The 12,978-nt window shown below is 32.0% G+C and overlaps 2 protein-coding genes across 3 annotated transcripts; both read left to right on the top strand.

Annotated features, from left to right (window-relative positions):
• Positions 1–3,093: 3,093 nt before the first annotated feature.
• Msl-3 (male-specific lethal 3) lies at positions 3,094–6,270 on the top strand. Of its 2 annotated transcripts, none has more exons than XM_076907196.1 (11): positions 3,094–3,333; positions 3,437–3,544; positions 3,615–3,683; positions 3,766–3,875; positions 3,983–4,166; positions 4,282–4,467; positions 4,563–4,867; positions 5,039–5,242; positions 5,324–5,517; positions 5,603–5,687; positions 5,820–6,270. In XM_076907196.1, exons 2-11 carry the CDS (start codon positions 3,443–3,445, stop codon positions 5,905–5,907), a joined length of 1,527 nt encoding a protein of 508 aa, XP_076763311.1. In that variant the 5' UTR covers positions 3,094–3,333; positions 3,437–3,442; the 3' UTR covers positions 5,908–6,270. The 2 variants fall into 2 exon arrangements, with proteins under 2 accessions (XP_076763311.1, XP_076763312.1); XM_076907197.1 differs by having other exon boundaries at positions 3,095–3,333; positions 5,354–5,517.
• Positions 6,271–7,783: 1,513 nt separating this feature from the next.
• Positions 7,784–12,943, top strand: Fbw5 (F-box and WD repeat domain containing 5). Its single transcript, XM_076907339.1, has 9 exons — positions 7,784–8,207; positions 8,556–8,713; positions 8,950–9,127; positions 9,858–10,050; positions 10,142–10,330; positions 10,791–10,975; positions 11,293–11,620; positions 11,922–12,134; positions 12,518–12,943. Exons 1-9 carry the CDS (start codon positions 7,910–7,912, stop codon positions 12,783–12,785), a joined length of 2,010 nt encoding a protein of 669 aa, XP_076763454.1. The 5' UTR covers positions 7,784–7,909; the 3' UTR covers positions 12,786–12,943.
• The last annotated feature ends 35 nt before the right edge of the window (positions 12,944–12,978 follow it).

The following is a 12,978-nucleotide window of genomic DNA, read 5'->3' as shown; positions in this document are numbered from 1 at the left end:
TGTTATTGGTAAATTGGCAAGCTACATTATCGACATTATAGTTGACATCGATGATATTTTATGGGACTTTGTATGCCATGTTCTGAATTATCAATCGTACAAAAAAACCATAGTCTTCTTTGTAGCCTGTATAATTTAGAACCTGAGGATTTGGGAATTATATTGGTAAAATCGATAATTATTAATTTATGAGTTATGATCTACGAATGAAATAATGTAAACGATAGCTGCGAACGTTTGATTACCATATATCAGAAATTGGATGGTTGAAAACTCTTTTCGTACACCATATTCTGAATTACCACTCGTGCAAAAACACCATAGTCTTCTTCGTAGCCTATATAATTTAAAATCCAAGGATTCGGGAATTATATTCGATCCTGTTATCGAAATTGGTAAAATCGATAATTATTAATCTATGAATTATGATCTACGAATGAAATAATGCAAATGACAACTGCGAACGTTTAATTACCATATATCAGAAATTGAATGGTTGGAAACTCTTTTCGTACACCATATTCTGAATTACCACTCGTGCAAAAAAACCATAGTCTTCTTTGTAGCCTGTACAATTTAGAACCTGAGGATTTGGGAATTATATTCGATTCTGTTATCGAAATTGGTGAAATCGATAATTATTAATTTATGATTTATGATCTACGAATGAAATAATGTAAACGATAGCTGCGAACGTTTGATTACCATATATCAGAAATTGGATGGTTGGAAACTCTTTTCGTTGAATTGTTATCGAGACTATTGAGAATGGATAATTATAGTTTTGAGGGTAAGAAACAATACGATGACAATGAAGAGTTCAATTAATCTCACAATCGATAACATTGCGAGTAACACTGAAATGATACGATGGCTCTGCAGCCATCGAATTCCGGAAATAGACAGACTCATTGGATGAGCGGTTTCAAATGCCTTGTCGATGCTATAAACTTATTCTGTGCTACGTCGATAACACAGAAAATAACATTACAGCAGCAAAGTGCCATTGTAAATGATATTAAGAGTACAATATATTATGAAAATTGTAAAAATCATATGGAAAATTATCCCATTTTGGAACATCCTTTTCCTGTTCTCTCATCTTGAAATTTCTCATCCACATTCATACTAGAACCAATTGCTAATCTGACACTAATTAACGATAATGAAAATAAGTAACAACAACAGTCCAGTATATTAACTCTAATCGAACACCTGTAAAGAGTGTACTAAAGCAACCAAAATGTTCTGTTCAATTGGAATCTTATGAAAAATCATTGAATAAAGTTGATTTTGCATAATAAGAATTTAACCACTGTGTTGCGAAGAATAATTATTCTTCTTCTTTATTCCTGTCCTAAAAATCAGTCATACGTTTTTCTTGGAACTGTTTCTTCCTGGTTCTTTCCTTTGTTGACTTGTAATTGTTTATTTTTACATACAGCTTCTGAAATGAAAAAGTACAAAACATACATTAGCTTCAATAATTCATACTATATACTGCAATCATCAAACGTTTATTCGCTAAAGCTATTTGATCAGGTTTGTCATACCAGAATAGGTACGGCAAAAGTTTATCATTACAATACTTCTCTAAAAGCTTGATGTACTGCCTCCTTTGCTCGAAAACCTCTCATATGTTGCAGGTATGCAACCTGTGCAACCACAAGTATGTATATTAAATGTATGCAATATTATTGCATAACAGTAAACAACTCTATTTTGTGTTTACTCACAAGTTCATTCAATGTTCTTTCATCGACACTATTGAAGCGTTTTAATTTTTCTATATATGTGAATGACTTTATTGTCATATTCGACATGTGTTCATCCCTTCTGTGTACAGAAGTACTCAGTCTCCTTGAGGGATCTATAAACATTTATAGAGGCAGAGAGAGATGTTGAATATATTTCTATTATTAAGTTTAAACATTTAAACCATGTTTAAAGAAATTACAGATAAAATAGGATTAAACACAAACCATTCATAAGTCAAAGATGTTGAATATATTTCTATTATTAAGTTTATAAACATTTGAACCATGTGTAAGGAAATTAAAGATAAAACAGGATTAAACACGAACCATTCATAAGTCAAAGTAGCTAAGTTAATTGTTAAAATGTTTTTAAATTTTAGTATCAAAGCATTTATATATAAATGTAATTCTCTTCTAACTCCAGAATGATTCAGAAGATTTCAAATGTAACTTATTGAACAAACATGTAATAATAATTTTCATCGAATAATTTCGACATTTGACATTTTCATTTTATCCTTAAAACTTAAATTACCTACACATGAATATTTTTTATTCCAACAGTCTGTTTAATTGCCTATGAATTCTAATTTGTGAGCTTTTGTAAAAGGATAAAATCACGTCATTTTGATTAAATGATTTCGACACTTGACATTTTCATTTTATCCTTAAAACTTAAATTACAAATCACACATGAGTATTTTTTATTCCAACAATCTGTTTAATTGCCTATACATTCTAATTTGTAAGTTTTTGTAAAAGGATACAATCACGTCTAGATATGTAATTAATATAAATATAAATAATATTAATTAGTAATATTAATTTTATATCTATGTGTTGCAGATTATACATTAATTATACAAGATTTTTTTTATTTTAAGAATGATATATGTGCAACTTATAATTACAGAACAAATAAAATGGCGAAACTTCCGAATACTTGTCACGCTCGATTTGATTGAAATTTAAAGGATATATAGTTTAATCTCGTCAACAAACGATGTTTACAACGAGAGATTTTGACGAAACAATTTTTACACAATTTTAAACCCGTCAATTTCGAAGTTGTCAACAATTCTCCTTGCAAACATTTCGTTTTTATGTAAGACAAAACTATACTCTCATAATTTCACTTAAATTGGGCATGATAAGTTTTTGGAAGTTTTGCCCCCTTAAATTGTAACAGAAATTCGCGTTCATTAACGCAAAGCTGCAAAAAGAAAGTATATATCAATTACACTTTCATGTAATCTAAATGCGAATCGTTTTGGTATGTAGTTACATCCTCTTAGCGTCTTTGGTGCCGTTACACATCAAAGATTATTTCGAATGACGCTTTATGTTTAGATTTGAAATCCAAGTGAGGTTAATTGTATACAGGCTAACGTAATAGAATCGTGTAAACGATTTTAATACCGGGAGACTTAAATCTCTGCCTTTTTTTATTAATAGTAACGTATCGCACCAGAATCTAACGTCCATCCAGCGGTTGTTAATAATATTTCAACTGAGAACTGTTATCAGATTAATTATACAAATCTCCATGTGATCATTGACCATTTCGCTTTTAAATGTAACGTATGAGGTTATATTATTCTAAACAATATCACTGATATTTATGTTACTACTTAATTACCAATGAAAAAAGTTAATACTTTATTTTTAATATTTATTAGGTAGGTATGGTTTCTACTCGAGGACCAAAATTCAAATTCTCTGATGGGGAAAAAGTCCTTTGTTATGAACCTGATCCTACGAAAGCGAAAGTATTGTATGATTCCAAGGTACGTTTCAAGAATGAACCGAATCGAATAAAGTTGTCGTCGTTTTATCATTAATTTGCGTAAATTTTAGGTACTCGATGTTATAGTTAACAAAGATCAAAGGGGACGCAAAGCTGTCGAATACCTGATACATTTCCAGGTAAACACCAAACGATTGCATTAAATGTTTGTCTCGCTATTAAATTAGATTATTTCGATATAAGACGTTCGTGTATAAATAGGGATGGAATTCCTCGTGGGATCGTTGTGTAACAGAGGAATATGTGTTGAAAGATACTGAAGAAAATCGTCAGCTCCAACGAGACTTGGCACAGAAAGCGCAGCTGCAATTGTACGTATGAAATTTGATTGCAGTAAACAATGATTAATGTAAAAGAAATATAAGTTGTTATATATATATATATATATTCCATTATATCTAATTAAAATAATTCATAGGGGAGCATATTTATATAGAAGAGAACGTAAAAAAAGAAGTCATAAATTGTCCGAACGATTAAATGAGGTTGAAAATCAAGAACCGAGACGAAGAGCAAGAAGTGGTGGCAGTCGGGCGACATCTGCTACAACTGGGTCTTCGGAGGATGGCAGTTCAGGGCAACATGCCGATTATGACACTGAGGTGTGTATGGTATATTCATTATGAATTAAATATATGTTATTATTTAACATATATCAATTTGTAAATAATTTATCGTTATTGTACTTAACTAAAATATTTGCTTTCATAAATAAAGGAAATTATTACTGAAGAGGATACAGAAAGTAGTTCGGATTATGTTGGTGAAACGAGCGACGACGAAGACAGCGGTGGTGGTAGTCAATCGGGTGCTAGTATAAAACCAGGCACAGATCTCGATATAGGTAACACTCTGAGGAGGATTTTGGATCAAGACCACGATTTGATAACTAATAAGAATAAGGTATAATTTTCAGTCTCTTAGAAAAATACGTAGAATTACAATCGAGGAAGTGTAATCTAAAATTTGAAAGTAACAAAGTGTAACATGGGTTTTAGCTAGCCGTCCTCCCTGCACAACCCACTGTTGCAAATATTTTAGAGTCGTGGGTACAACATTTTACGACAACGCAACTGACAAACATTCCAGAAAAACCCCAAAGGAACAAAACGAATAATACGATAGAGAAAACAATTAACGAAATAAATATATGCAGAGAGGTTGCCGATGGATTGCGAATATATTTCGATTTTACATTACACGATCTCCTGTTGTATAGACAAGAACAAGAGCAATATTGTAATTTAAAATCTTCTTTTCTGTACATTGAACATCCGACTCTTGTAAAAGAAGAACCGGTTGAGTAAGTTTTAATATTTATTGGAAATTAAACCTTATCAGATGTTTTACGTAATTTTGTGTTAACCTGAAGTATTTCTGCTAATTTTTAAATTACAGAAATTGCATGTACAATTTTTTATACAATATAAATGTTTTCTATAAAATTACTATTTATTGTTAATATAATTTTAAGGAACGCTGAGGTATTAGTTAAAGAAGAATACGAGGATACCGAGTATGCTCATTTACCACCGTTTCAAGAACACGATCAGGAAATCAATACGTCAAAAACACATTTTAAACGAAGACTAAGATCGTGTAGAGTGAGTTCTATCGATGAAAATAGACAACTAAGATCGTACGAAGATATTAAACAAGATACAGGGAATTTATCGAGGTGAGTCGAATTCTACGAAAGAAAGATCATTAATATTGCATCACATCTGTAGCTACAAAATTGATGAGTTTTTTTTTTTAGTATTGCAAGTACAAGTTCTCGTTGTTCTAGCCCGCGCGGGGTAATGTTGCGAATACCAGTTGTTACATCCGCACAAGTCAATGTCTTGTTGCAACAATCGAACAAATGGAGATTATTGCCTGAATCCTCAAAATCAGAAGGACCTCCAAATCCTTCTACCTATTATGGTGCCATTCATTTAACACGACTATTTGGTACGTAAAATCAACATTAATACAATATTGTACCAAATGCTTTTAAATAAAAGATTGAAAAGTGTAACACGTAACATTCTTTCAGTTAAATTGCCGGACTTACTTCAAATAACAGATATACCACATAAAAAATTAAAGGTTCTACTAAAATACTTGGATATGTTTCTTAGGTATAATACATATTTTGATTTTTTTTTTTGTATAATACACATTTTAAATGATCTGTTGGAACTAGCAATGAACATAATTGAACTATCTCTGTTTTCTTCATAGCTAACAAATTTACCTCCTTAATGTTGTAGCTATTTAGAAATGCATAGAGAATGGTTTGGAGAACAGTTTTACATGCAAGTGGAAAATCAACTAATTCCTCAAGCAAGTAATTCTTAACATAATAAAAATAAGCCGTATACTTCCTCTATATTTATCTACAGACGCGATTGTGTAGATGATGTGCGGGTAATTACGTGAGATGTACAGCAAGAATGCATGTTTACGAACTCTGTATAAGTGATAAACTCTTTTTATATTAATTACAAGTTAATTTTCTCTATATGCCTTTCATATAGTGAAACTCTTTTTTATAAATTCCTTTACATACAATTTAAAGAAAAGATTAAGATTACACAGTTATTTTTGTAAAATAAGAGGCTGTGTAAATTGAGTGTTGCGGTACAAATGAAATCTCAAAGTATAAAGAGAAAAATAGTAAGGTGGAATATCCTTCCTATAATACGGTACAAAAATTGCGATGGCCCTTCCTATAACACAATTTAACAAACTTGAACAACATTCATATAGCATGAATTTTTACATCATGTCATTTTTATCCAAATAAACAGGGAATACTGTATTAAATTTATGTTATAAAACAATATCTTTGCCTTTGCATAACTTTGTATCCTCTAATAGGGCTACAACATAGTAACACGAAGCGCATTGACCTGATTTGTATTATTCCTAAGTTTCGCGTGATTTCAATACAACATGGAATGAATTAATTGTGTTATAGGAGGCTTGACTATATATACGTATTATATATGTACGTATACATAGTATTATAAAAGATATGTATAATTTCTTTTTTTTTTTTTAATAAAAATTTGAAACAAGAAAAGGTGAGCAGTAATTTAATACTTGTCATCAGCCGCTATGATGCCTGCTGCTGCTGTTGAGCGATGATATTTACTGATTTCCTTAACGTACAATTCCATAAATATATATATATAAAGATGCAATGCTATCTTACTACAATGTCATAAATAATTAACATGACCACTATGATTACAAGTGATAAGAACGTACATACGTGTGTACTTTCCAAAAGGTAAACTTTATCAGTGATAAAACTCGATATCATCTTTTAAATATTATTTTCTTTCAAAATATATTTAATGCTAAACGGTCAAAGATTCCTAACATTATAATGTACAAAGTTATTCATTCTGTTTTGTGTCTAATACAATAGAGTTTTCATTTCATAAACTGAACGTTGTTTGAATAACAAATAAGATTGGGTAACAAAGATTCTAACTACTTCCACCAGCTGAAAAGTTCACATAATTAATGCTAAATAAAAACTGGTTGGCATATATTCATACTATTCATTGTGAAAGCATTGCCACTTTATCAAATACTGTGCTCTCTCACCGCAATACAAAATCGCAACGAAGTTGCGTGTACTCTTAAGTTCCCAAGCGATTAAATGCGACGAATCGAAAACCAAGATTATACTGTCAACAATACTTTGAAGCGTTATCTTATTCACAAAGCGTCAAAATCAATTCCCAATATTAAATTATAAATAAATCATCTTAATTTCCTTCTATTTCGCGAAGAAATAGTTCTAATAGAATCCATGTTACCAAATCAAAGGGGAGGGACGCTAACAATGATAAACTCTCCGCCACCTGCGCATCAAATTTAATCATTCCAGCGTTAAATAACGATATATCTATCTCTCATTCGAATATCAAAAAGAATTACATTACAATGAATCATGTAACATAATTTTACACAATCCTCTAAACATTCATAGAGAACCACGCTGCAAGAGGCGTGGTTTCCGTTGCTCACGGATGGCTGATATATATGCCAATGCATGCTAATCGTAGGAAATGCCTGTACTTGTAACGAACTGTCGCAATTATCTTCGTGCCACTATCGAGGAAAATCGAACATATTATATGCACGATCGTAACGCATTTAAATCGTGTTCCGGTCGGAGCGTTCTAGTCATCATCGTCGGACGTAGAAGCCCGTCACGTGAACGGGGAACGTTTACCATTCTCGGTAAAACTCGTACGTCCTCGGAGGCGCTTACATTAACGCTTAACAACAGCGTTGCTGATAGGCATCAGCTGTTCTGGTAAATAAAGAGCAGCGTTTCGATATGGACATCGTTGAGAATGTCACGGCACGCGAGGAGGAGCAGGACGGCGAGGAATCTGCGGCCAAATCGGAGGACAATAACGACGATCCGTTCGAGATACCGGAAGACGGTACCGAGAATTGGTATTACATGCCAGATTCCGTTCTACTGAACATTTTCCAATATCTAACGCCGCGGGAGTTGACAATTGCTGGAGAAGTGTGCAAATCGTGGCACAGAGTGTCGCGCGACGAATTCCTCTGGAAGGATCTGTTCTATCAGATATACAAGATAGACCCGGACATCGGCATCATGCCAGGTTAGCTTTATTTTGTAGCGCTTAAAAATAATCGACGTCGCGTGGAATACGAATTTCGAGACACGTTTTCAATACGTACTTGGCGTATCGTTGATTATTATCATCGATGTTAACGATTTTCTTAATTATTAAAACTATTTGTTATTTGTTTATTGAAATTCAATGTTCTTAGCACTTCGCATTGCTCTAGGAAGAGTTTAATATATGTTTGTCTTAACTGTTTATTGTATGGTTTTTTAATTTGTAATATTATGCCTTCGAGATGTTGAAAACGTTCGGATAATTAAACTATGGAAAGATAATACAATGTGCTTGATTGAAAGTATATAATATTTTTATGTCTTGCAGGGAAAGTCTCTTGGTTAGGAGAATTTAAGCGTCTAACGTACCACACGCCGCTGCTAGAAACGGAAGAACTTAAAGAACATTCTCACCAAGTCTTACACGTTAGCTTCTCTCACAATGGGAAAATGTTTGCCACTTGTTCAAAAGATGGATATATTTTTGTAAGTTATTTTTAGTTTGTAATCGTTCGACATTCATTTGCGCTACCAATGTTTATACGTACAGAATATTCTAGAATATACAAAATATAGTTAAAATATATGTAAAGCAGCTAATTCTTCTGCCATTAATGAGACGTGCGTTCAATATTTTCAAAGTTATCAAGACAAGTACTTTGCATTGGATACTAATGGAGTATTTAATCGCAATAAGAAGTTAAAAGATGTATTTGTTTCAGGTATGGGAAAGTCAATATCCAGTTAGGATAAAATACCAATACGACATGAAAACATTCAGCTGGAAATGCACACAATTTTCACAGTTTAATTCCTCTGATACCTTGCTGCTTGTTTCGGGTGTTCTTTTCGGGACTAATCTTAGCATTTCCGGTGAAATAGCGGTATTTAAATTGGCACGTAAGAACATAACAAAATTGCCTAATATTTCAAAGTTAATCCTTAAATGCACAATTTCTTAAAAGATAATAACGCATTTAAAAATTGTCAATTTCTATGCTAAAATATGAGGTAGAAGGATAATTTTTTGGCAAAGAATTTGAAATCAAATAACCAGAATATGTGTACATTATAATAGTAAGTATAGTCGATTGAACGAGACAAAATAGTGGATATAAACAAAATATTTACATGATCAATTGCTATAGCTGCAATTATCGGCTATTATTATTAAATTGTTATTCGTTGCAAAGCTTGAAACTTATGAATTGACCTTATTTTGTTCATGCGTCAGTTACATGCACCATTACTTTGTTTCGCTAAATCTGGCATATTGTGTTATCACTAATAGAAGTTCAGAACAGCGAATAACTGGATAAGAAGATATAACTCCTCATCACTTTTGGTTCAATAAATTGCTGGCTTGAGATTGTGGTAGAATCACATGATATGTTAGAATCAATGAGACTATATACTTGTGTATAACATGTAAATGAATTAGAAACTAATTATTGTACAAATTTCTAAGTCAGTCATTGTTTTTGTGTAGACAATACAATCTCGTACTTCGCACAAACACGTATACGTGTTTATTACACGTATATTGCAAAATGGCAACACTGCATTTAAGGATTAATAATAACAATAAAAAGATACATTATTAGTGGTCCTTTAATTTCCCTTGTTATAGCTGGTTTCGAGCTTCAATGCAGAGTGGTAAACAAACCGTATGACATATTTGGCACATGGTTTAGTGAACATTATCTTTTAAGTGGGAATCTATGTTGGTTGGCTCATTTAGTTAGTACTAGTCTCCTATGGCTTAATAAGGCAAGCCAAGAATCATCTAGTGAACACGTACCTATTATGATGCAACTGTTCAGGTATGGAACATAATAGAACCAATATTTTTTGCAGTAAACAAATAATTGTGCAACCATGAAAGTATAAAAATATTATTTTTTTAAATTGTAGATTTTACAATGGTAACGCCTCATCAGTTCGAGCAATAATGGTAGCTAATTGCTTAACACCCGAACAGAATGAATCCGAAGAGCAACAAAATAAGGTTTCGTCTTCTAATGATAAAGAAGCATCTCCTTGCGACAACTTAGAAGAACAGGAAGAACCAGTTATTCTTCGCCACGCCTCATCTAGATTACAGTAAGTTAATTAAATAGAATATATTTTATATTTACATTAGGGATGTCGAATATTTTTAAAAGATTCAACCACACTAAAAGAAAGTGAATGTAAAAATAACTTTAAATACATGAATTGTTTGGGAGAGATCAGTTATTATAAAAATTTTTAAGTTTATTATAAATGGTTAATTATATACGTACAAACTAAAATGTATTCATTGCTTTCAAATTTAGATAATCTACACATTAAATAACACTTAATCACGCATTTTCTTTTTCTTAAAGGAAGTTTTCATTAGTTTTTTTTTACAAATAATTGTTTTTTTAAAAAATCAATTCGATTCTTTTATAAAAAATTGATCAAAAGAGATCAATTGTTATTAAGTTTCAAACCGGCATCCCTGATCCATATTACCATTTAATGTAAAGATGTGTTTTATAAAACAACTAATATTATTAACCAAAGCGTATACAAATAGATACAGTACATTGGAGGGTGGGTTTATGAACTGGAAGAAACTTGGTGATGGTTTTGAATATGCTAATCCTATACAGTATAATCAAGAATATAGGCAAGTGGAAATGGAGAGAAATGCTCAAGAAGACGATACGGATGATGAAACTCCCCAATGGAATGAGAAAAATGGAAAGGCTAAACCTGAAGGTAAAGAAAATTTAGAGTTCGTAATGGATGATATCTTTTACTTTGACAAGTAACATGAAATGTAATTCAGCGAGTGGATTATTCATAGAATATGTTTAAAGATAATTTAGACAGAGGTCCAGAGTTAGTCGAAAAATTAATTTTGGGAGAAAGATAGCTTATAATGTAAGTTTTGCGAGTTGAATGGTACAAATTGTCTTAGGTTTAGAATTTTCAAGAACAGACAGTGTTCGAGATTAAAGTGAATATACCACAACTCAAGAGATTATTCCTTGTCCAATTAATCGTTTCTAATTTCCTTTCACTTTCATTTACAGAACAATCGAACGCAGAGGATGATGATACGGACGAATTATCGAATTGCGAGAAATATCTTATCTTCATAACTGGTTCGAAAACGTACACACCGCATCAAGTAGGTTTCAAGAGAATAAAGAAAGTGAAATTTCCTAAACGTTTGGATCCGGGCCCCTCGTTACGCGAAAGATTCGAAAATCGAGAAAGGGATCGAGAAAGACAGAGTTCTTATGCACTGTTAACTAACTGGTTGGATTATCAAGCAGTAGCTGATCAATTTGATACAGTAGATCATGTAATTGATTTGCATGGGCATATTATAGGAATGGGACTTTCTCCTGATCATAGGTATTTACATAGTTATTTACATTTAAACTGCGATTATTTATATGCGTAAATTATATTTATACCTATAAACATAACTAAAAAATGGAATCTAGGTTTATTCTATCTTTTAAATATTATAACGTTTACTTTCGACATCCTTCCGACATCTTTATGCAGATTGAATGCACTCTGCACTTATTTTGTGCATTTGTATTTTTTACGAGTGTATAAATATTCGAAGTCTACTTGTGTCGCAAGCGTAAAAATATGTAAATTTCGACATTTCATTACAAATGACGTATTATACGTTATATGTTATTAGGTATTTATATGTGAACTCAAGACCATGGCCACGAGGCTACGTCATTACAAATCCATTACAACCGCCACCGATTGCCCAAGAAATCGACATACACGTAATTGATTTGGTAACGTTGAAGCAAGTTGGCACCATGCTAAGAGCTCATAAAGCGTATACGCCAAACACAGAGTGCTTTTTTATCTTCCTTGACGTGTGCGATGAATATGTAGCAAGGTAAATTCCATTGATCTATTCTATTAAGTCATAACATATAAATTGTCCGCTTTAATTTTTTTCTTTACTTTCTTTATCCTCTTAGTATATTATATATACATAAAAACATATTGTTTATTTTGCTATACTTTATACAAAATTAGATATCAGTTAATTATTAGCATAACTTGTAACATAATCTTCATAGATTAGTTCTTTCTTTATTGGTAGAAAAATCTTGTTTTCCAATTTCCATGAACAAAATTTTTGTGAAATGCGGTTCAATTATATATTAAAATGTATCTATTCCAATCGTGAGGAACGGACACTTTAGATGATCGTGCTTTTCAATATTTAAATGCTTATTCCGTTAAACATTTTAATATTAAAATTATAATTATTAGTGGTGCTGAAGACAAACACGGCTATCTCTGGGACAGGCATTACGGTGTATGCTTAGCTAAATTCCCTCACTCTGGCGTTGTTAATTCTGTTGCTTTCAATCCACGCGATCCTGAAATGTTGGTCACAACCAGCGACGACTACACTGTTAAAGTTTGGCGAAGTCGTGCCGTGGTCCATTCATTGGGATTGAACGAGGACTCCTTCCGCAGAGGTATGGAAGTACGAAATAGGCAAAAATTTCGGAAAAGCAGTTGTAACATTGACTGACTAAAGACTATTAAATTCCCAATTTAAATTCTGTTCATAATTCTAAAAAGATGTTCAAAGAATTAATTTTTTACTTTGTATCTTGTATCTACATTTGTAACATACTGTTAATTCTAAGTGGATTTAAAAATTTAATTCTCATTGAAAGATGTATAGGATTAAAATAAAAGATATATAGGATTATTTACATATT

Source organism: Xylocopa sonorina, chromosome 15, assembly GCF_050948175.1.
Source record: "Xylocopa sonorina isolate GNS202 chromosome 15, iyXylSono1_principal, whole genome shotgun sequence".
Classification (NCBI taxonomy): Eukaryota; Metazoa; Arthropoda; class Insecta; order Hymenoptera; family Apidae; genus Xylocopa; species Xylocopa sonorina.
This window is presented reverse-complemented; position numbering and strand designations above follow the sequence as displayed.